The 23,901-nt window shown below is 42.1% G+C and overlaps 1 protein-coding gene across 13 annotated transcripts in view; it reads left to right on the forward strand.

The window, feature by feature from the left end:
- LOC139456210 (neurofibromin-like) overlaps positions 1-23,901 on the forward strand; it is a 97,685-nt gene that overhangs the window by 22,960 nt on the left and 50,824 nt on the right. For 12 of the 13 annotated variants that reach the window (XM_071237775.1, XM_071237772.1, XM_071237776.1 and 9 more), the window contains exons 11-29: positions 1,008-1,184; positions 2,483-2,695; positions 3,470-3,592; positions 4,327-4,455; positions 5,613-5,726; positions 6,439-6,518; positions 7,343-7,526; positions 8,175-8,361; positions 9,576-9,649; positions 10,576-10,731; positions 12,002-12,183; positions 13,342-13,513; positions 14,057-14,196; positions 15,177-15,249; positions 16,193-16,329; positions 16,535-16,651; positions 17,311-17,489; positions 18,322-18,533; positions 18,739-18,822. In XM_071237775.1, coding sequence (XP_071093876.1) covers positions 1,008-1,184; positions 2,483-2,695; positions 3,470-3,592; positions 4,327-4,455; positions 5,613-5,726; positions 6,439-6,518; positions 7,343-7,526; positions 8,175-8,361; positions 9,576-9,649; positions 10,576-10,731; positions 12,002-12,183; positions 13,342-13,513; positions 14,057-14,196; positions 15,177-15,249; positions 16,193-16,329; positions 16,535-16,651; positions 17,311-17,489; positions 18,322-18,533; positions 18,739-18,822 — 2,733 coding nt within the window. Of the gene's footprint in view, positions 1-1,007; positions 1,185-2,482; positions 2,696-3,469; positions 3,593-4,326; positions 4,456-5,259; positions 5,277-5,612; positions 5,727-6,438; positions 6,519-7,342; positions 7,527-8,174; positions 8,362-9,575; positions 9,650-10,575; positions 10,732-12,001; positions 12,184-13,341; positions 13,514-14,056; positions 14,197-15,176; positions 15,250-16,192; positions 16,330-16,534; positions 16,652-17,310; positions 17,490-18,321; positions 18,534-18,738; positions 18,823-23,901 lie in introns of those variants that run through there. The other variant, XM_071237782.1, reaches the window with a different exon arrangement.

The raw sequence follows: 23,901 nt of genomic DNA on the forward strand, positions 1-23,901 counted from the left end.
GCATGGCTGGCACAGTCTTCTTTGCAGAGTTGTTTCCCTTAGGAATGCCAGAAACCTATGATCATGGGTTCGAATCCCGGTTCACCCCGATTATGTTTCTGCACCATACCAGCCTGCAGCACTTCGGGTTTTCCTCCCACATTAAGCTTACACGCCGAGATATCACTGGAGTACTGTTCAAGGCGTCATTCAACCCAACTCACTCATAACTATGACATTGCATTTTTAGGTCGTCCCAGGATTCAAATTTAATAGAAGACATCAATTAGCCCAGAATACTGAAAACATGTGGCGATACTTTAGTCATGATGCTATTCCCACTTTCATCTGAATTTGAGCATGCTTGAAATTTGACTTGGGTTCTCAATTATCATATATCGTGTTGTCAGGTGTATGGTCAGTGTATTGTGACATCCTTACCTCTGACAATATATCCAGGTATCAGTGTCTTGTTGGACTATGGGTCTCAACTCCTCCGTGGCCTTGTGATAGAGCATCCGCCCGGAGCTGGGAACGTCCAAGGTTTGATCCTCAGCTGCATCAAGGGCTCATGCCAACAGCAACAAACCAATTTAGGGAGTTAATAAAAATGGTTTGGAAAAAATAGAACATGTGTAGAGTTATAATCAGAATAAATATGCAGTTAATCTGTGGGTATGGTTCATATTTTGAAATAGAAGGCACCAAGTAGAAAATAAAACCCCAAAAGAAAGGACAAAAGGTATAGTTGAACAAATTCTTAGCTCTGTAACCAATTAAGGAGATCTCACCACGGACGAAAGAAATGACAATGACTACAGAGGGGCATGGGAGGTAACTCCAGTGAGCGGTCATCGGGATACTACTGGTTCAACAACTAAATTTATATCAAGAATACAATCCTCTGAGTCTTCTTTCCTTGGATACTTTTGACCTGAAAGCAACAATATATCATAATGCAATGCAGGCTTAGTATTGAATAGAGAATATATTCTGAAATGTAATTATCCGATTTTTTTTTTTTACAGAAACATTTTATAGACGAAGTGAAGCGAGCCATTGCGTGTCACGGTGGCAACAAGCAGTTCACAGAGGGCGCTGCTGTGACGTGTGTGCGACTATGTAAAGCTTCCACGTACATCAGCATCAATGATAGTCTCAACGTCCTCTTCTCTCTAGTGCAGTCTGTCATTCAGGATCTCAAGGTACACACAGGGCTTCACCATCTGGGGATTCCGGGGTAGAAGTCGTTGTTTTGAAAACAAGATTAAGATAATTAATTGCCTTAGTATTAAAGTTTTCAGGTTATTATTATATTCTGATATAGGAATGGGTGCCGTCTGTCCTTCTACCATCCAGCACGTTTGATAGTTTGGGATTTTTAAAAAATTATTTTTCGAGTTACCATGGCAACGACTTTGACTTAGACTGAAAATGGTGGTAGTGTTCCTTTCTGGAGCAGATCTTAAAAAACGTACAATATTTCTTCACCAAATTTGGCACATAGATAGGTCTTGTGGTGAACTGATGCGTTTTGATAGTTTTGGGATTTTTTAAAAATTTATTATTTGAGCTTCCATAGCAACGACTTTGACTTAGACTGTAGTGGTAGTGTTTTTTTCTGGATGGCTAATGCCTTGCACACAACTGGACATGTAATATTGGTGTGTGTGTGTGGGGGGAGATATGAGTATTACATGCTTGTTTTATTAATACCTCGGGTAAATCCCTGTCTTTGATGCCAAGAAAGGAAACCCTCCACTATGTTGTCTAGTGGACAACTTCACTCTTCTGTTTTAATGGAGCTCCATAGGGTCTCATCTTCCTGAGGCAGGAGAGTTAACTGACTTTAAAAGTCCAGTTTCCACCCTTGCCAAACTAGGCTGGAATTCCTTGGCTCGCAGCGCAGCGCCACCAGTGGCTGTTATGAGTTATGTCCCTTCCATGCCTCTCCTATGGACCAATCACATTCCACCTCTCGAATCACTTGCGTTTGCTTCACACAAAATGGCAGCACCAAGTCAAGACGATCTGATCGACAATCAAGATTTATATTGTGAGAAAACAGGTCTTACATCGCGAAGTGCATCAAATCACGTGAGCACCTTGATTAAATACTTGAAAAGATTTGGAAAATATCTGTTGACAACGATTTGGCGGTGCACATGCTGTGCAAATCCTGCAATCGACTGAACTCTGCATGAAAGTTTACGAACCAGATTTCGATTTCGGTGCACGATTTTGATTGGACTATGCATAGACTCGTTAGTCCAGCCAAAATGTAACTCCATAATACCAGCCTAGTTCGGCAAGGGTGGAAACTGGATTTTTATAGTCAGTTAACTCAATTGACTTGGGAAGATGTAGGGTCCTGACTTTATGGGAGACTTTACCACACAAACTGAAGCCCATTTCCGATCTAGGTCTTAGTAAGAACTGTCATGTGGGATGTTGACTAGGAAATCGTCAAGTGTTATACATTTTCCATGTTGTGTTTGGCTAGACGCTGCTGTTCAATCCGCCCTCCAACAGTAAACCGTTCTACAAGGGTCAGGGCATGTTCGGACAAGACCTTGACCTGTACATCGACTGCTTCGTGTCCTGTTTCCGCATCACGCCACACAACAATGATGTCCTGAAAGTCTGCCTCAACAGCCACTCGCCTCCCATGTATCACTTTGTCCTTGTCAACGCCCTCCATCGGATCATCACACAGGTAAGACCATCCCGAACTGGGTTGTGTTTCTGTTGTTGTTTTATTTTGACCTAAAATAATACCTAGAGACAATATTTTTTAGAAACATTTTTGTGTCCAGGCTTATCAATAGTCATGTGTGAAGCCCATTTCTGGTGTCCCCACGCCACGATATTGCTGACATATTGCTAAAAGCAGCGTAAAATTATACTCATGCACTCAATAGTGATAGTATTTTAAAGAACTTCAAAACTCATAGGGCACTATAAAATTTTTGTTGCAAATCAAAACTCTTTTCAAAACTCGTGGCCTCGTGGTAGAGCGTCTGCCCGGAGAGAGGAAGATCTGGGGTTTTGATCCTCGGCCATGTCAGGTATTCATGTTAAACTTCGGCATGGTATCTCAGTGGGCTAGCACTATAAGATCGGCAGTAGTCTGGACTTGTACAAGCAGCCACACACACTCATGCATTCACGTCTCTATGTAAGTGTAATAACCTTGAATGCGATGTTAAACCCCATTTCACCCCACCTTTTAAAGACTTATTAGAAAAGACCTCACATGAAAGTTAATTTTAAGGTAGAGTCAACCTCTCTCTTATTATGTGAATGCAACATCAAAATGGGGATTGACGGGGGATGGGGGAATGGAGAGAGAGAGATAGTATGAGAGTCTGGAAAAATTCACAATTTGAGGGCTGTTATGAAAATCCCTTGATTGTTTAACGGTTTTGACTGATCTTGATTATGCCAATCTGTTGTCACCCCAGTAATGTGTATGTTCACTTGTGTTCAGCCCCGCCTGGCGTGGTGGCCAGACATCAGCCTCAACTACGGCAAAGCTGGAGAGCTGAGAAACATGTTCACCGACATCGTCAACAAGGTCACACAGGGCTTCAGCAGTCACAACTGCCCCAAGGTAAAGCCGCCAATATGGAGGTGGTGAACATGGACTGTGGACAGAATGTTGTAGGAACTGACCTGCTGTAGCTATTGTAGCTATTGTAGCGAAGATACTTTACAATGCTACAGATGTTGGGCCTACTGCACTTTACTGCACTTTACAGCACTTTACAGAATTATAATTAAAGTAGCCACAATTTATGGATGACAGCTTCTTTTTTAACTGTAATGGCGACTTTTCGGTAAACAGCGATAAAAATTAACAGGTTTAGCCCGCTATTCCCTATAATGATAACATATAGTAAAACCCTTAAAAAGGACACATTCCTACTACTCCTTAGGATACCTTTACTATTGGGCAGTTTGAGAAGGACTTCAGGACTAGTGCCAATTTCTAATGCTGGTATATATATATAGTTGTCAAGGGTCGCCTTTACAGTAAATGAAGAAGATGTTATCCATAAATTGTGTCTACTTTGTCATCTGTCAACTTCTAAGTAATGCCTATCAAACAGTTCAGAATTTTAGTTGTTAATAACAAAATAAAGGCTCTGAAATATGATGCTGACAAATACTGAATATTACAGATTTTGTCGCAAATGATCAAGTCTGTTCAGCAGGACTAAATCAGGTTTCTGCCATCTTTATTTTTTTATTTTTCAGTTGACCATGAGGCTCAGTGCCACAATACCCAGTGCAGCTTTTTTCACCCTTCTATTAATATTATGCCTCGCTATTTCTTGTTGTCAGACAATAACCAGAGTGACCAAGGCTATCACGCTAACGAGAGCCACATCAGATGAGACATTGACCAGCTACAAGTACATCCTACTGTGGATAGTGAAGCTCATCCATGCTGATCCATATCTCATGTTGCATGTGAGTATATGTGGATGTTGGGTGGGGTGTATGATCCATATCTCATGTTATGTGTGAGTATATGTGTATGTAAGGTGGGGTATATGATCCCTATCTCATGTTGCATGTGAGTATATGTTTCTGCAGGGTGGGTTATATGATCCATATCTCATGTCGCATGTTAGTATATGTTTCTGTAGGGTGGGGTATATGATCCATATCTCATGTCGCATGTGAGTATATGTTTCTGTAGGGTGGGGTGTATGATCCATATCTCATATTGCATGTGAGTATATATGTGTCTGTAGGGTGGGGTGAATGATCCATATCTCATGTTGCATGTGAGTATATGTGTGTCTGTAGGGTGGGGTGTATGATCCATGTCTCATGTTGCATGTGAGTATATGTGTGTCTGTAGGGTGGGGTATATGATCCATATCTCATGTTGCATGTGAGTATATGTGTGTCTGTAGGGTGGGGTATATGATCCATATCTCATGTTGCATGTGAGAATATGTGTGTCTGTAGGGTGGGGTGTATGATCCATGTTTCATGTTGCATGTGAGTATATGTGTGTCTGTAGGGTGGGGTATATGATCCATATCTCATTTTGCATGTGAGTATATGTGTGTCTGTAGGGTGGGGTGTATGATCCATATCTCATGTGCTTGTGTGAGTATATGTGTGTCTGTAGGGGGGGGTGTATGATCCATATCTCATGTGCTTGTGTGAGTATATGTGTGTCTGTAGGGGGGGGGGGGTGTATGATCCATATCTCATGTTGGATGTGAGTATATGTGTGTCTATTGGGTGGGGTGTATGATCCATATCTCATGTTGCATGTGAGTATATGTGTGTCTCCAAATTTCACCCTTCAAAACATAATATGCAGACATGATTGGATCAGTATTTAATATGACATGCATCACCACTGATACAATCATTTGAAACTAAACTGAAATTTGAGCTAACTGAAATCAAGGAATTCATTTAGGATTTGATGTCACTGCCCGGACAGGCTAGGCATGAACTGTTCGTGACCCAGGTCTCTGTATGAGTGATGCTGTGAGTGACCCTGTGAGTGACCCTGTGTGTGAGCCTGTGAGTGAGCCTGTGAGTGACCCTGTGTGTGAGCCTGTGTGTGACCCTGTGAGTGACCCTGTGTGGTTTGTCCCCAGAATCAAGGCAAGCCAGGCCATGAGATCCAGCGCAGTACCCTGGAGCTGATCACAAGCCTTGTGTCTCTCGTGCACCAGCAGTGGATGACAGATGTTGCACAGAAGGCCATGGAGGTATGGTAGATTAGGGCAAGGTTCGCACAAGCTTGGGGGGCGGTCGGGTAGCCCAGTGGGTAAGCGTGCGCTTGTCATGCCAAAGACACGGATTCGATTCCCGACATGGGTACAATGTGTGAAGTCCATTTCTGATGTCCCCCGCCGTGATATTGCTGGAATATTGCTAAAAGCGGCGTAAAACCATACTCACTCACTCGCACAAGCTTGAAACGTTTTGTATTTAGCATCATTGCTTGAATTTGTCAGTACGACCTTGAAAGGGCAATGTATTTGAATCTGGCTTTCTAGACATGGCCATTGTTGACAACCATTGTGAGTGATAACCTTTTGTAGGAAAATATTACTTCATTATTAATTGATGTTGGGATAAAACTTGTCATCGTATTTAGGATGCAAGGAAATCTAATAAGTTATACTCCCTCCAAACAGACCCTTTAGAACCCTGCCTATTTGATATACCTGAGATGTAGCCCAGCTATTGTAGCCGTTTAAACCAGCAATGTTTTGAATGCAAGTTTTTCCCCACTCTATGCACCACTTCAATATGTCCTGATTCATTTTTGGCAGATTTTAATCTCAACATGTGGGCTAAACATTGCTAGTCTTCCTCTACCAAACTATGTGTGATCAGATACTGGTTTCTGTCTACAAGGGACAGGGAAGGAATTTAGTTCCATTATTTTGATTTGTGAATTTCCTCTCTCCCCAGGCTTTGCTTTGCCTACATCAGCCTGAGAACATTGAGCTGTGGAACCCGGAAGCTCCCATCAACACCTTCTGGGACATCAGGTTAGTCATGCAGGAGTTGTCTCCCCTGATGTGTTTACCACAGTTATGGAGGGTTGGGGAATTTTTATTTTTTCTATTGAATTATGAGTGTGTTGTATCAATATTTTCCTAACATATTTCTTTGTTATTGATGAAATATTTCTTACAGCTAATCATTCACAAAGTGACGTGAAGAATGTAAATATTTGTAGATGCTCTTAACAGTAATTGTCAGTAAGGTGCTCTGGACTAACAAGTGTTCCAAACTAACAGGGTTTCCGAACTAATTCGATTTCTGGACTAAAAGGGTTTCCAGGCTCACAGGGTTTCCGGGTTAAGGGTTTCCAGAATAACAGGTGTGCTGGACTAAAGGGTTTCCAGACTAAATGAGATGTCCAGATTAAAAGGGTTTCCAGGCTCACAGGGTTTCTGGGTTAAGGGTTTCCAGAATAACAGGTGTGCTGGACTAAAGGGTTTCCAGACTAATGAGATGTCCAGACTAAAATGGTTTCCGGACTAATGGGGCTTCCAGACTAACAGGTGTCCGAACTTACTGGGTTACTAGACTAATGGGTTTCTGGACTAAAGTGTTCCTGGAATAACAGGGTTTCCAGGCTAACAAGAAGTTCAGACTAACAAGATGTCTGGACTAATGGTGTTTCCAGAATAACAGGGTTTCTGGACTAATGAGATATTCCAGACCAAATTGGTTCCTGGACTAGTTGGGCTTCTAGACTAAAAGGCGTCCAGACATACAAGGGTTCTAGACTAATAGGTGTCTGGACTAGCAGGTTTCTGGACTAACAGGGTTTGGCTATATGTTTATAAACATGGTTTGTTTCCAGCTCGCAGGTGTTGTTCTACATCTCCCAGCGCCTCATCCAGCACCAGATCGTCAACTACACAGAGATCCTCAAGTGGCTTCGGGACATCCTGGTGTGTCGGAACCGTTTCCTCCAGAAACACAGTGCCAATGCCAATGTCGGCAGCAACATCCCCGTCTGCATACAAGCCCACATCAAACTGGAGGTCAGTCTCCTGTTATGTCTCTTGAAGAGGTCAACAGTCCACCATACATCAGGCATGGATGTGATGACTAGAATTGTCAGACAGTTTCTGCTTATTTGATTGAGATAGTTCGACTGAAATAAATGGAATTCTTTCTTTGGCATTGACACGTCACTTCATGTCTGTCAGTTTTATTGCAAGTAAATCAAATATTTTTCAATTTTCCCTCTTCTTTTGAAGGATACACCAAAAAAAATATCCTTGACAACTGAAGCTGTATCAAAGGGCAAAATTCAGGGTGTGCCCAGTTTTGTTTGATGGTATTTTTGGAGGGGGAAAAAAAAAAAATTGTTTTCAATTAAAAAATAAAATAAAGTCTGACAGCCCTCTGCAATGTCCTGAGAAGCATTTTCTTTTTTTAATTGAGTCTAATGTATTTTCAGATGGTGTTCCTGAATATTACAGATCAAGACATTACTTTTTGAATAGAGGGCGTTAAGTAGAGGTTTCTAATATAAGACTTTGGGTGTTGGTTGATGTGGGTAATTTTGACTGCAATATGTAAGGTCATGATAAATAAGCAGCATTGTTACAACCTAAGTATGACAGACTACTTTTCTGGGCGCTCATTTCGATGTCCTTAATTCCATGAGTTGTCTCCCCCTGCAGGTGGTGTTCTTCATGTACCTGTGGAGTATCGACATGGATGCGGTGTTGACGGCGATGTCTTGTTTCCGTCTGCTGTGTGAGGAGGCAGACATCCGGTGCGGCGCTGACGAGATGGCCGTCACACAACTCCTTCCCAACTACAATGTCTACGCAGAACTGGCAGCTGCTAGCACCGTCCTTACCACTGGTAGGGAAAGAATCCCTATGTAAAATGTCTAGGTATCACCTATTGAGTTGTGAGTGAGGGTTCGAATCCCGGTTCGCCCTGATTATGTTTCAAGTTTGTCAGCACCATACCCATGCTCGTTGGTTTCACCGAAGTTGTAAACGTCTGAGACCTGCATCACTTGGGGCTTTCCTCCCACATTAAGCTGACATGCCGCAATATAACTGGAATACTGTTAAAAGTAGCGTTAAACCCAACTCACTCACTCACTCACTATGAGTTGTATATGATGGTATGGCCAGGAATTGTTATGGTATTTTTGAAGGGTGCAATGGGCAAATAGTTTTCCTGGGCACATTTCTTGGTAAGGATCCTATTTCACCATTCTTGGTAAGGATTCCTTTTTGCAAAGCAATCTGAGCTCCATGATTGTCGTAAGTCTATGTTAAACCATGAGAGTTACGATCGTCTTAGCGCTAAGAATGTTATGTGGACAGGGCCAATGTGTGTGAACTGGCTGATCTTGCCTCGATCACCAGTTTTTCTGTACCAGACATAATAATTTTCAGGCAGTGATATAACTGAAATTTTGATGACTCACGTATTGCAGTGTGCACTCTGGTTTCATGGGTCACTCAGGCAGACATGAAGATAATTCTTGATAATTCTTGATAATCCATTAGATAATTCTTGTTAACACATTAGCAGAAATATACTGAAAGATCCCACATTTCTCAAACAATATTTACTTATATTTAAACTTATCCTATCTCGCACCGTGCATTTCTTCCTTCTTACTTCGATCCTGGGCCCATTTGCACAAAATGATCTTAGCGCTAAAACTATTGTAAGCCTATGTTACAGTATGGGAGTTAAGACCATCTTAGCGCTAAGATTGCTTTGTGCAAGTGTGCCGAAGTGTGGAAATGTGCTAAAACAGCGATTCCAGCTTCAATAAAAATTTTACCCGAACACATCTGAGCATCTTTATGGTCACTGCCTAAACAAATGGGTCATGCACCACTGCAATCCTGTGCAATCTGACGCTAAGCAACCTGATCCTGATTGTATTTCCTAATTCTTGTCAGGAATAAAGAAGTGCTGTTTTCTCAGAAAGTACAGCCAGAGCTTGCATTTGCTATTGAAAGATTGTAAACACACCCAAATAAGCAATGAATAGTGAAAGATGAAAGCTGTAGATAGTCAGGACTCCAGTGTGTTTTTTGTTCCCCCAGGTCGAGCAGCCCTCCAGAAGCGTATCATGGCCTTATTGAGGAAGATAGACCAGTCGACACCAGGGAACTCTCAGGTACAGTCATTAAGCCACCTTGCACACTGGAGAGCACTTCACTGGCTTGCCTGATGATGTCAAGACTGTTATTCACATACTGCTATGTTAATGCTTGAAGATTGACTGTGGCGTTAAACAACATTCACTCACTCACACATCAATTTATGGGCAGCCTTGATATGACTTGAAGATTGACTTGGCTTCAAACAACATTCACTCAGTCACACATCAATTTATAGGCGCATGATATATAACTTGAATATTGCAAAATGTGGCGTTAAACAACATTCACTCACTCACACATAAATTTATTGGCAGCCTTGAAATAACTTGAATATTGACTGGCGTTAAACAACATTCACTGAGTCACACATCAGTTTATTGGCGGCCTTGATATACCGTATTCAACGTAATAAGCGCCCTGCTCTAATAAGCGCCCACGGCGATATTTGCTAATATATTGGCAAGTGAACAATCCCAATTAGCACCCCTTCCGATTGATCAATGTACACAAGACTTAATTATTTGTATATAATACACACTCGTGTGTTATATGCACCCTTAATTATGGGCAATTAAATTCTGGAAAAATATATCTGTCGTATATAAACAGTTCAGACCGTCAGCATAAACCACAAAATTTATCTTTCAACTCTGTTTTTTTCCACCAAAATAATATTCTGATAAAGGCTCCCTACTTATAATTTTGAGAGCGCCCAGGGCGCTTACTACGTCGAATACGGTAACTTGAATATTTCTGAATGTGGCGTTAAACAACATTCACTCAGTCACACATCAATTTATTGGCAGGCTTGATATAACTTGAATATTTCTGAATGTGGCGTTAAACAACATTCACTCATTTAATCATTCAAGGAGAGATATTTGCCCGCTTGTGTGTACAAGTTGTGCTGTTGTTGAGATGTCTGTCCATGCACCCACAGGCCTGGGAGGACACATTCCGGAACTGGGACATGGTGACCCGCTACCTGGAGTCCTACCCCAAGGTGAAGTTCGATGACACTCAGAGGGAAATTGCAGACATGATCAAAATGAAAAGGAAGCCTCCCAACCATGCCTCCACGGAACATGAACTGGAGGTAGGTCGTGACCACCATCAACAACTTGTTGTAACGTCTGGGTCCATGCTATTCCTTCAGATCTGTGTGTATTACTTCTCACATTCTGTACAGAAAGTTCACTTGCTGCTTCAAGGAGGTCTGGGCCCTGTTCCACAAAGTGATCTTAGCGCTACGATGATTGTAAGCCTATGTTAAGGTATGGGACTTACGATCACCTAAGCGCTAAATTCGCTTTGTGGAATGGGGCCCTGGACCAGTGAATATCTGGGATAGAATAGGTCTTCAGCAACCCATTCTTGCAAAGTTTGATTTGAAATGCGGATTTTCTGAGAAATTTTGCTTTTTACATGTTTTGACTTAGAAATATGTTAGTCGAAGTTGGGGGTATTAGTGAGACCTGCTCACCTTTTTTCTTGCTTCTTTCGGGTGTCAGAACATTTGCAGTTTGCTGTATTATGATTATCCATGGCTTAATTAGTCTTTCAATGTTTGATATTGACATTTGCTTATATAAAATATTGCTGTGTTGTTTGTTGTTTCATTTTCTGAACCTAGTTTGATGTCTGTCCCAAAATACATAGAGCTTCTTTTGTGACAGTATTGATGTCTGGACTTCTGATGTGATGAGGAGAACAAAGAATTAGTTTAAAAAGTTTAGCAACCCCAAAACTGTATTTAACTTGGCATGAAATACCTTCTTTTTATCCCCCGCCATGAAGTGGAAAGGGGATATAGGAATGGGGGCTGTCCCTCCATCCATTCATCCTTCCGTCCGTCATGTTTCGTTTCCTGGAGCAGAACTGAAAAAGCATGAGATATGTCTTAACCAAACTTGGCATATAGATATGTCTAGTAGTGAACTGGTGCCATTTGATAGTTTGGGATTTTTAAAAAATTTATTTTTCGAGTTTCTATGGCAACAACTTTGACTTTGACTGGAAATTGCGGTAGTGCTCCTTCCCGGAGCAGATCTTGAAAACTTTAGATATTTCTTCACCAAACTTGACACATAGATTAGATAGGTCTAGTGGTAAACTGGTGCCTTTTTTAAAAATGTGTTTTTTCGAGTTTCCATAGCAATGATTTTGAATGACGGTAGTTAGACTACAGTACTCGTTTCTGGGGCATATTTTGAAAACCGTAAATATTTCTTGCCTTGCACACAACCGGACATATCATTTTGGCGGGGAAATATGAGTATTTCAAGCTTGTTCCTACTGGAACAGTGGTTAGCTTAAGTTTGTAGGAATGCTGTGGTATGTGAGACATCTGTGGTTGTGTATTGCAGGACCAGCTGAACGAGTGGGCCAACATGACAGGCTTCCTGTGTGCCCTGGGCAGTGTGAGGCTGCAGAACAAGTCCCACCGCGTCAGCACCATCAGCATGTCCGGCATCAACGTCGACACGGCACGCAAGTCCAGCCTCATGCAGAGCTGTGCCAATGACACCCAGTATTGCCCTGTTACACAGTGAGTGATGGAGGACAACCTGACTCTGTTCAACTCAATTTTAATTGTTTGTTTGTTATTTATTGCTATGGGGGGCACAGGTGCAGATTTTCTGTACCAAGTTTGGTAAACAAAGTACCGTATTTGACGTAATAAGCGACTATGGCGCATTCAAAATTAGAAATAGGGGGCTCTTGTTAGAATATTATTTTGGTGGAAAAAACAGAGTTGAAAGATAAATTTTGTGGTTTATGCTGACAGACTGAAATGTAATATGCCACAGATATATTTTTCCAGAATTTAATTGCCCATAATTAAGAATGCATATAACACATGAGTACGTATTATATGCAAATAAATAAGTCTTGTGTACATTGATCAATCGGAAGGGGTGCTAATTGAGCGAGGCGCTTATTTCGTTGAATACGGTACCTGTTATTAGCGCCTCAAGGGCGAGCAACTCTGTATTATGACGGTATGACTATTTTGTTGTGTGGTTTACATCACTTCCTTTTTAGGATTATGCATAATCAGTGTGCATCAAGGTTGAGTCAAGGGACTTAGTCTAAACAAATGGGGTCTTTTCGAATGGAGATAGGGGTAATTCCACTTCAAAAACATTCCAAAAAGTTAACGTGTATACTTACGAATAACCGTGACATACAGCAACAAGTCCTGTATTCGATCAAGCGATAAAATTTTGTGGTTAGATTTGCATAATTAAACAATCAACAGGGAGTGTGGATTATGAGAATAGTCGTGACATACTGCAAGTAGTGCTGTATTCGACCAAGCGATAAAATATTGTGGTTAGATTTGCATATTTAAACAGTCAACAGGGAGTGTGGATTACAAGATTTACCTATAGCGCGATAATGTAGAGCCTGTGATAATAGAGTCATACTATACTTTAGATTGTATACTTATCCTGCATTACTCCTTAATGCATTTACTGCTAACCTTTTGACAAAAGAGGCAGCGTCTAGTGATGGTTCTGGGTGAAAAAAAGAAAAAGCTGCCTCCATCTCAAGTCTGCTTTTTGTAGGACCATCGCTACTGTCATGTGACCAGATGTGACGTCACATCATATCATATATGCAAAGGTGAAAAAATTTAGATTTTCCTAAATTTCCAGACAGACATGATCTAGAAGTAAACTCCAATCTCGTCTGTTGACAGGTTTATCGGGAACCTTCTGAAGCTTCTGATCTTCCAGAACGAGAAGTTCGGGGCCCAGATCCAGAAGCATGTGAAGGAGCTGGTGGGCCACGAGCTAAACCCAGCCCTCTACCCCATACTGTTTGACCAGATCAAGGTCTGTGTCGACAAGTACTTCGATGCCACTGGTCAGGTGTGTAGAACATTTCATTGTCAGCTATAAGAATATATTGGCCCAGTCGTCTTAGGCGCCGCAATTCGCTGTGCAGAGTTGCGTCCCTTGGGCACGCCAGAAACCTATGATCGTGGGTTCGAATCCAGGTTTGCCCTGATTATGTTTCTATGTTTGTCAGCACCATACCCGTGCTTGTGGGTTTCACCGAAGTGGTAAACGTCCAAGACCTGCATCACTTCGGGCTTTCATCCCACATTAAGCTGACACGCCATGATATACCTGGAATACTGTTAAAAGCGGTGTTAAACCCAACTCACTCACTCACTCTGTTTTTGAAAGTAATTGCAAACACATTTCTTATTTTTCACCAAAAAATTCACCAAAACCTTGAATGTGTGAAACCCAAATGGTAAACATGGCAATAAGCTGTGCACACTCATGAAACATCGCCACGAATAGCTGCAACATAACAGATGGAGCGATAAGCAATAATCAGTCATAAATCTTATCATGCTCTTTGAGCGATGTCACTACGATTATAACACTTGTTATCGTTCTCAGGTGATTGTAACCGACATGAACACCCAGTTTGTTGAGAATGTCATCTTCATCATGAAAAACATCCTGGAGATGAAGTCTGACCAGCCCTGCGAATATCTCGGACTGGCCAGCATTGAGTCGCTCATGCTCACCATCGTCAGGTAACTTGAGTGTGTGATGAGAGGGGTGTTTCATGTTTACGTGGGAATAACCGATGTTTTGGTTGTTGCAGTTTATTGTGGATTTGAGGGTTGTGCCTGTGTTGTTGTTTGTGTGTGCAGTGTAATAGTGCGTGTTCAGGTGTTTCTATTAGGTTACAGTGACGGCATTTACCTGTTTGTGTAGGTGAGAGTTTAGTTTAGTGTGTCATGTCTGTAATTTGCATTACCAAGTTAGCGTTATCCCATATATAACATTCGTTTGACCCCTTTCTAAAAGGTATTGTGTATTCATAGCTTTTGGCAATGGGAGCCCTGCCACTTTACACTGATCAGAGGGGTACACAAAATATGTGATCTAGGCTTCCAGTTGTCAGACTTCCATTTTTTGTGGAAGCGGAGTGGGTTAGATCGCTGACTTGTGCTGGCGATTAGTGCCTCACTCTGGCAGTGTGGGTTCGAATCCCAGATGGGACACAACCCCAAAAAGAAATGGAACTTGTACTTCACCCAGAAAGTATTATCTCAATTACCGTATTCTACGTAATAAGCACCCCGCTCTAATGAGAGCCCACGGCGATATTTGCTAATATATTGGCTAGTGAACAATCCCAATTAGCATGATAAGCACCCTCCCGATTGATCAATGTAAACAAGACTTACTTATTAGTGTATAATATGCACTCGTGTGATATATGCACCCTTAATTATGGGCAGTTCAATTCTGGAATATATATCTGTCGTGTATAATATGCACATACTTTTCTTTTGTATCATTTCGGGCTGTCAGCTTAAACCACAAAATTAACGATCTTTGAATTCTGGGTTTTTTTTCACTAACATTATATTCTAATAAGAGCCCCCTATTTCTAATTTTGAGAGCGCCCTGGGCGCTTATTACGTCAAATACTGTATAACATCTGTTACATTTGACCACTTTCTGAAAGGCATCGTGTATTAATAGACTTGTTGTTGTGTTGCAGATATGTGAGACACCTGGACTCATCAGTCCATGCCATACAGATCAAAACCAAGCTCTGTCAGCTGGTGGAAGCGGTACGTTTATCACTGTTCTTTGTCCCAATGTAGTCCCCTTCTCCGTCCCCCTTGGTGATTCCAGGATAGACTGGTCCCCAGTAGTCTCTGTTTGTTCCAAGAGGCGAATAAATACATCAACTGCTCAAGCTAGATGACCTGGTTGTGTGCGTTTCATCGTATACCAATGTTGTGGATTGTTGTGCATATTGACAGTCACTGGATTGTCTGGTCCAGGCTCTATTATTTACAGGCTGTAATGATATAGCTGGAATATAGTGACTGTGATGTTAAACATTAAACAGGTGCCTGTTCTAGACAAGGCTTCCTGCTGAGGGGGAGGGAGCACGGGTGGCCCAGTCGTCTAAGGCACTGCGATCGCTGCGCAGAGTTTGTCCCTTGGGCACGCCAGAAACCTATGATTGTGGGTTCGAATCCCGGTTCGCCCCAATTATGTTTCTAGGTTTGTCAGCACCATACCCATGCTCGTGGGTTTCACCGAAGTGGTAAACGTCTGAGACCTGCATCACTTCGGGCTTTCGTGATATAACTGGAATACTGTTTAAAGCGATGTTAAACCCAACTCACTCACTCACTCCTGCTGATGGTGGACGACTTACCTGGACTCTGCTGGGTGACCTGGGTGTAAAGATCCGGGGTAGAATAGGTCTTCAGTAACCAAGACTTGCCATAAAAGGAGACTATGGTTGTCGTAAGAGGCGACTTACGGGATTGTGTGGTCAGACTTGCTCACTTGGTTGATGCATGTCATTGTATCCCAATTGCATAGATCGATGCTCATGATGTCAATCCCTGGATTGTCTGGTCCAGACTTGATTATTTACAGACAGCTGTCATATAGCTGGAATGTTGCTGAGTGCAGCGTTAAACAACAAACAAACAAGCAAAGAAACAAGCAAACAAACAAACACTCATTCACACATGGCAATACTACTTGTTTCAGATGATGCAGCGTCGTGATGAGTTGACCTTCCGACAGGAGATGAAGTTCAGGAACAAGCTTGTTGAGTACCTGACAGACTGGATCATGGGGAACTCCCATCAGGTCAACATTCAGGGCGACATCTGCAGCATGTCCAGGTCAGTGTGTAGTCGCCAGAGGGGGCGGTCGGGTAGCCTAGTGGTTAAAGCGTTCACTCGTCATGCTGAAGATGACTACCCGTAGGGTAAGCAGCTGGTAAGGGAGGCTGGGTGGGAATACTGGTATTGTTGAAAGTATAACATAAAAGAACTTAACCTAGGACTTCCTCCATGCATGATGTGTGTGTGTGTTGTGTGTGGACAGGGACCTGGACCAGGCCAGTATGGAGGCTGTGGCAGCGCTGCTGGCCGGACTCCCCCTCCAGCCCGAGGAGAGTGACCGGGGCGACCTGATGGAGGCCAAGTCTCAGCTCTTCCTCAAGTAAGTCAAACACACTGGCTCTCCAAAGCCTCTAAGCGTTAGGACATCATCTTAGCGCTACGATCGCTTTGTGGAACAGGACCCTGGCTTAGTCAGGGAAGTCAGGACAATGTGCATCATGTATGCAGTCTGTGCCGAAACCTTTTGAATGTATTTGCAGGGCTTGATTTAGCTATATTTAACATGCACCAGAGCAACCTATTATTGAAAAATGCAACCAAATATTCATGTCTACATACACCAAGTGCTTGTCAAAAGATTTCGAGTATTGTGTCTGACTAAACCTTGCTTGTCCACATATATAATCGATCTTGAATCCACTCAATACCTAAACTCTATTTACCATACTACATCACTAATCCTTGTGTTATGTGTAATTTGTCATACTTTCTTGGGCTAGACGTCATCAAACTGTAGGTTTTAGTTTTAACATGAGGCATGACAGATTAATGAAAGTAAGATCAAAGAGTTGGGTGGTCCTATTAACTATGTTATCAGTGGTATGTTTATTGATTTGGATCAGACTGGGACTCCTATACACACTCATTACTATGCTATGTCCAGGAAGTCTTGGAAAATATGTGCAAAACTTGCAAATGTGCAATTAATGTAATGCATGTGCACCACAAGGAGGGTTATATTTGTGTGATGTGTTTCAGGTACCTGACGCTGTTCATGAACCTGCTCAACGACTGCTCTGAAGAGGAGCAGGACAAGGCGATGGATCCGAACAGGAAGCGCAGCATGTCCAATCTGAGTGCCCTTCGGAACTGTACGGTACAAGCCATGTCCAACCTCCTCAATGCCAACATTGACAGTGGCCTGATGCACTCCATAGGTGAGTGTCTGTTGTATTTGTTTGTTTGTTGTTTAGCGCCCCACTCGGCAGTATTCCAGCTACATGATGACAGTCTCAGGCAGCGGAAGAAACTAATATCGTTTGTCCACTTGTCCTTATGATGATAACAATTCATGTAGCAAAACCCTTAGAAATGGCAAATTTCAACTAACTGTTATCATACCTTAACTATTGGCCAGTTTGTCAAGGACTAAAGGACAAGTGCCAATTTCTATCACTGAGTCTGTAAATAATCATGAGCATTGATCTACGCAATTGGCATACGATGACATGCGCCAACCAAGTCAGCGAGCCTGACCACCTGATCTCGTTTGTCTCCTCTTACGACAAGCATTGGTTGTTCTTGTGTTTGATTCTCGGAAGGAATAGTTCATAGGATGCTCGGGGGCATGGGTGGCCCAGTCGTCTTAGGCGCTGCGTTTCGCTGTGCAGAGTTGCATCCCATGGGCACACCAGAAACCTATGAACGGGTTCGTATCCCGGTTCGCCCCAATTGGGTTTCTAGGTTTGTCAGCACTATACCTATGCTCGCGGAGTTCACCGAAGTGGTAAACGTCAGAGACCTGCATCATTTCGGGCTTTCCTCCCACATTAAGCTGACACGCCGTGATGTAACTGGAATAAAATTAAAAGCGGCATTAAACCCAACTCACTCACTCACTCACTCACTCACTCACTCACTCACTCACTCACTCACTCACTCACTCATAGGACCCTCTTTTACTATTACAATAAGCCATTTTCACTATTTAACACTTTGCTAGTCCTGATGATGGAGACAATTGGGCTGTAATTGTGATCTCTCCTCCAGCTCTGGGCTACCACAAGGACCCTCAGACCAGGGCCGCCTTCATGGAGGTCCTCACAAAGATCCTGCAACAGGGCACAGAGTTTGAGACACTGGCAGAGACAGCGTTGGCCGACCGATTTGAGCGTCTGGTGGAGTTAGTCACGATGATTGGAGACAAAGGGGAACTGCCTATCGCCATGGCACTAGCGACAGTGGTGTCCAACTCGCAGATGGTGAGCTCATCGAGGGTCTACATATGTTGGGGGTAGGGGTGGTAGAGCTAAGATAAGTCGGGCATCAATAATCTACCCATGTCATGTAGACTATGTAAACAATCAACTTTCGCGACATCAAAACATGATGTTCTCTACAACGACAAACCCATGTCATGTAGATAAGTGCAGGCAGTGTGTTCTGACACGAAGCTTGATGTTTCAGGATGAGCTGGCTCGGGTGTTCGTCAACCTGTTTGATGCCAAGCGGCTGCTGTATCAGCTCCTGTGGAACATGTTTTCTAAAGAGGTGAGTATGTACAGTCAGCTTGGAGGTGGAGGGAGGCTTAGAAAATAACACTGCTCTAATTGGAGTCCTTGTAATGCTGTAATTATCATGATCATTACAACAATAATGAATTTGTCATGGCCGATTCTATTTCACTCATTATTACTCTGTTGTGCTTGTTGTGAACTGTTTCTATATATAGTCGAACCTCGTGTTGAACATGGATGTGTCAAATACCTGGTTGTCTCAAACTCAGCTTCCTGGCCTTGCGAATTCCTTCTATACCGGTAGTCAACATCATGTTTACTCGGATCTGTTGAACTGGATGTGCCGAATTCACGGTTGTCTCAATTTCATTTGTGAGTCCCAAATGTCCAAATTAAGCATAAAATTCACCTTACCACTTGAACTGTTTGTTTGTTTGTTGTTTAACGCTGCACTCAGCAATATTCCAGCTATATGACCGCAGCCTTTAAATAATCGAGTCTTGACCAGATATTCAAGTGATTGACATCATGAGCATCGATCTACGCTATTGGGATACGATGACATGCATCAACCAAGTCAGGTAGACTGACCACCCGATCTGATTAGTCGCCTCTTATGACAAGCATTGGTTGCTGCAGACCTATTCTTTCATGGGTCCACTCGAACAGTTCAAAACAACGTCTACACACCCACACTTGCCAACTTTCAAAGCAGGATCCTTTCTAATAACTTGCTAACAGCCAACTGAGTCCTATTGACAAGCGTGGCTTACTTCAAAGTACAAGGTGATTACTGTGTGCACGCCGACAGCAAGGTACATGTAAATTTAGAAATGCGTAAAACGGATTAATTGAATTTCTTATTGGAGCAGCAACATGGTCGAGATGGCGACAGTGAGATTGATGATTCACCGAAGAGAACTAGATTAAATGTAATAATCGGTCATAACACGATATTTGTATTTTGGAAATTCACTTTGTTCAGAGATAACTCAAACCTTTTCCAGGTCCTCAAGAGTTTGAAACAACTAGGTTCGGCTGTAAACGTAATGCTTTTTGTATCGTGTGGTGATTCCCGGTTGGAATAACTTCCCAGCATTCTATTGCATTCTGGACAACTAGGCATACTATTGCACAAAGACATCTTTGACTATTGAAAGTCTATGTTCAAGTCCCCAAAGGGGATTCCAGGTTAGAATGGTCACCAGCCACCTGTGCTGGTTGTAAGAGCTGACCAAATGGATGGAGGGTCCAAAATCTAAAAATTCTCTCTCTAGATAATTTTGCTGCCTACAACAAACTACATTTGGTTTTCAAAACGGGAGGGGTCCGGACCCCCAGGAACACCCCCCCCCCCCGCCCTCTTTCTCTGGATCCACGGATGGTCATATAAGTTGGATATTGCTGACTGCATCTTAAAACAACTAACAAAAAACTACTCTCACTTGTGAGTGAGTGAGTTTGGTTTAGTGCCGCTTCTAACAGTATTCTATTCATATCATGGCGTGTCAGCTTAATGTGGGAGGAAAGCCCGAAGTGATGCAGGTCTCAGACGTTTACCACTTCGGTGAAACCCACGAGCACGGGTATGGTGCTGACAAACCTAGAAACATAATCGGGGCGAACCAGGACCCACAATCATAGGTTTCTGGCGTGCCTAAGGGCCGCAACTCTGCACAGCGAATCGCTGCGCCTTAGACGACTGGGCCACCCGTGCCCCCTCTCACTTGTGAAGTGTATATACATTATGCCCAGGCAAACAAAAGGTTTTGTTGTTGAATCTGCCTGTAACTTACAGTTTGTAACACCGCTAACGTCACTGTTGTGTCACATGGTTTTTAGCCATTGTTTCAAGGAGGTTCACAAATAATCCATCTAAAGCACACGTGTAAAATGTTACTTTTATGTATGTCATAATCCCTTTGTATGTATCAGTCAGTATGTATCAGTGTGTGAAAGTATGTATCAGGGTGTATCAGTATGTATCTGTATGTCAGCATCCTCCGTAGGCAAGAGAGTTAACTGACTATAAAAGTCCAGTTTCCACCCTTGCCGAACTAAGCTGGTATAATGGAGTTAGGTTTTGACTGGACTAACGAGTCTATGCGTAGTCCAATCAAAATCGCTCACAGAAATCGAAATCCGGTTCGTAAACTGTTGTGCAGATTTTGGTGGATTGCAGGATTTGCAAAGCAGATGAACCGCCAACTCGTTATCAGCAGATATTTTCCAAATCTTTTTATGTTTTTAATCAAGGTGCTCACGTGATTTGATGCATTTCGCGATGTAAGACCCGTTTTATCCCAATATAGATCTTGATTATCGATCAGATCGTCCTGACTCGGCGCCACCATTTTTTTGTGAAACAAACGCGAGAGGTGGAATCTGATTGGTTCATAGGAGAGGCTTAGAAGAGACATAGCTGGTAATAGCCGCTGGTGGCGCTATGATCGAGCCCAGTAATTCCAGCCTAAAGTACTCAGGAAATGAAAAAAAACTGTTTTTTTCGACCTCAGATCGTGAATAAATGCAGTTAATATACAAAATATGTAAATATTCAAACAACTAAATTAGTACTAATTGGGCCGTGGCACAAATACAGCGTATGTTTTTATGCCTTTTTACACGTAAAGTGTGTAAAAATGTGAATAAAACAGACTATTGTGAAACAGGGCATAACCAGGTGTAAGTAGATCAAGGTGACCTATGACACCTTGACGACAGGTGAGAACAGGTGCATAATGCCTATAGTCTGTTTCTGCTATGTCAATTTGGACTTAGTTTTATTTTTGAATGTTGAAAGTGCCGACAAATTACCTCCTGTAAAGTACATTTTGTATTGTTCACTGAGATCAAACTAGCAAATCCAGACTAGTACTTTTCGAGTTGTTTTGTCATTTCGTATTTACAGCTACGTAACACTTTGTGTCGATTTTTAAATTGAGAAAAACATGGTTGTTTCATTTCCGTGAGTACTTTAGTTCAGCAAGGGTGGAAACTGGACTTTTAAAGTCAGTTAACTCTCTTGCCTAGGGAAGATGGTATGTCACTATCAGTGTGTATCTGTATGTCAGTATCAGTGTGTATCTGTATGTCAGTATCAGTGTGTATCTGTATGTCAGTATCAGTATGTATTGGTGTATTTCTATGCATCAGTATGTATCACTATGCATCATCATGTGTAAGTCAATCAAACTACAGTCATGTCCTGTTAATCCGACATTGTTGATTGCATATGATTACGTCGGATTAATGAGTATGTCGGATAATTGAAATTCGTGATCTAAAATTGGACAACTACACGATAGATAATGATACGAACATGTAATAAAAAAAGGAAAAAGGAAATAATCATATTGTTGTCTTACATTGTTAGCAGAATATGTTTTCTAATCATGCAACCTCCAAAGTTTGACACAAAGCTACTGTTATGGAGTGTATGAATGATTCAAAATACTTTTTAAAGCATAGTCTGGAATGGAAGTCGCTTATTTGAAACAAGTGCCGCAATGCTTAAGAAAGCTGCTTTTTTAGTGGCTAATGTCGACTTCCTGTTAGTAATTTCCTTGGTCTGTCAAAGTTTGCAAAAGGTCGATCTGGCGTGATCTCTAATGGGATGTCCTCAGCGGTAGCGAGAACTTGTATCCGATTTTAATGAGATTGAGGTAATCAAGGCATGTGATTAATGCTGTTTTGTTTATTTAAAGCAGTAATTGTTTATTGTCAAGCATGTTTATCTCTGCAGCCGTTGAAATATGCAGCCTTCGCCAACTCGTCTCACATCAAAACACGGGGCTGTGTACTCGCGGGCAATTGACCACGGAGTACGCTGTCGGATTAACGAGACTAATTAATGAGTGATTTCAGCAATTTGTTGCAAATTAGGTGTGTCAGAGTCGGAGTCGGAGTGCGAGACTGTCGGATTAACAGGTCTAAATAGCATTGATTAAATCGGTTCCCATCATTTGTGTCGGATAAAGCCAATTGTCGGATAAATGAGTGTCGGATTAACGAGACTTGACTTTAATGTGAATTACCACTGGTGGAGGGGGCACAGTGGCCAACAAGTCCAAGGTGATTCAATTTGCTATGCAGAGTTGCATCCCTTTGCCGTGCCAGGATCAGCAGGTTGTTGCCTCAAATCCATGATTACTTTGATCATTATCCTTGGCCGAGGGGCTCACATTGCACAGAAAGTTGGGGGTCAATCTAAAGCACAGATACAGTTAACTTTAAACAGACTGCAGTTTGGTGTTGAAAAAAGGCCTTAAGTATTAAACCTGGGTACGAGTAACTATTTTTTTTCTTGTTAAGTTCTTTCAATAATGTCTTGAATAACCACAAACAAGGAAACTAAGAAAATGCAACATTCAAATATGATCTGAAACATTGTTTTGTAAATGTGAGTTTTTTTCACATTCGGAAGACACCAGAGTAGAGGGAAAAAGTAGATATTGGTTTCTTTGTTATTTTTGAAATTCAGATTGTAACTGACACTTTTTTCAGTCTCGTGTCTTGTGTGTTTGTTTTGAATGGAGGCATGGTGGGATGTCTCAAGGTTATGTCAACAGCACATCATGTTAAGAAGTTCCAAAATGGCAAAGAATTTCCATCAACAGTGTGCTGATACTGTCATCAGTGTGGCATGTGCATGTTGTGACCTGCGTCGTTGTAGGTGTCGCCACTACAGCGTCTGTAACTTGTGTAGGATTTGATCCTTGTTGGTAGACGTGAGAACACACATGCCTGAATTCACCCTGGCACTGAACCTGCCTCTGAACCTGCCTGTTAAGCAGAACACCATTGCCTTGATCCCCACTCCCATTAACCCAAATATTAACAATAAAGCTTGAGGTCATATATTCAGCGTTAGAAATTAGCTCTGGTCCTATAGTCCTTGCCAAACTGCCCAGTGGTTAAGGTATCATATGGCCGAGTAGAAATTTGTCCTTTTTAAGGGTTTTGCTATATGTTATCAATGTAAGGGCTAGAAGACTAAAATAGTTAGTTTCTTTCGCTGATATTTATGTAGCCTTGCTTCAATTCATCCAAGCCTTGCTTCAAGACTTCTTAACTGAACCAATCACCAAGAAGGACAAAAACTTGCATCAAG

Source organism: Haliotis cracherodii, unplaced genomic scaffold (assembly GCF_022045235.1).
Source record: "Haliotis cracherodii isolate W230 unplaced genomic scaffold, xgHalCrac1.p SCAF_11, whole genome shotgun sequence".
NCBI lineage: Eukaryota > Metazoa > Mollusca > Gastropoda > Lepetellida > Haliotidae > Haliotis > Haliotis cracherodii.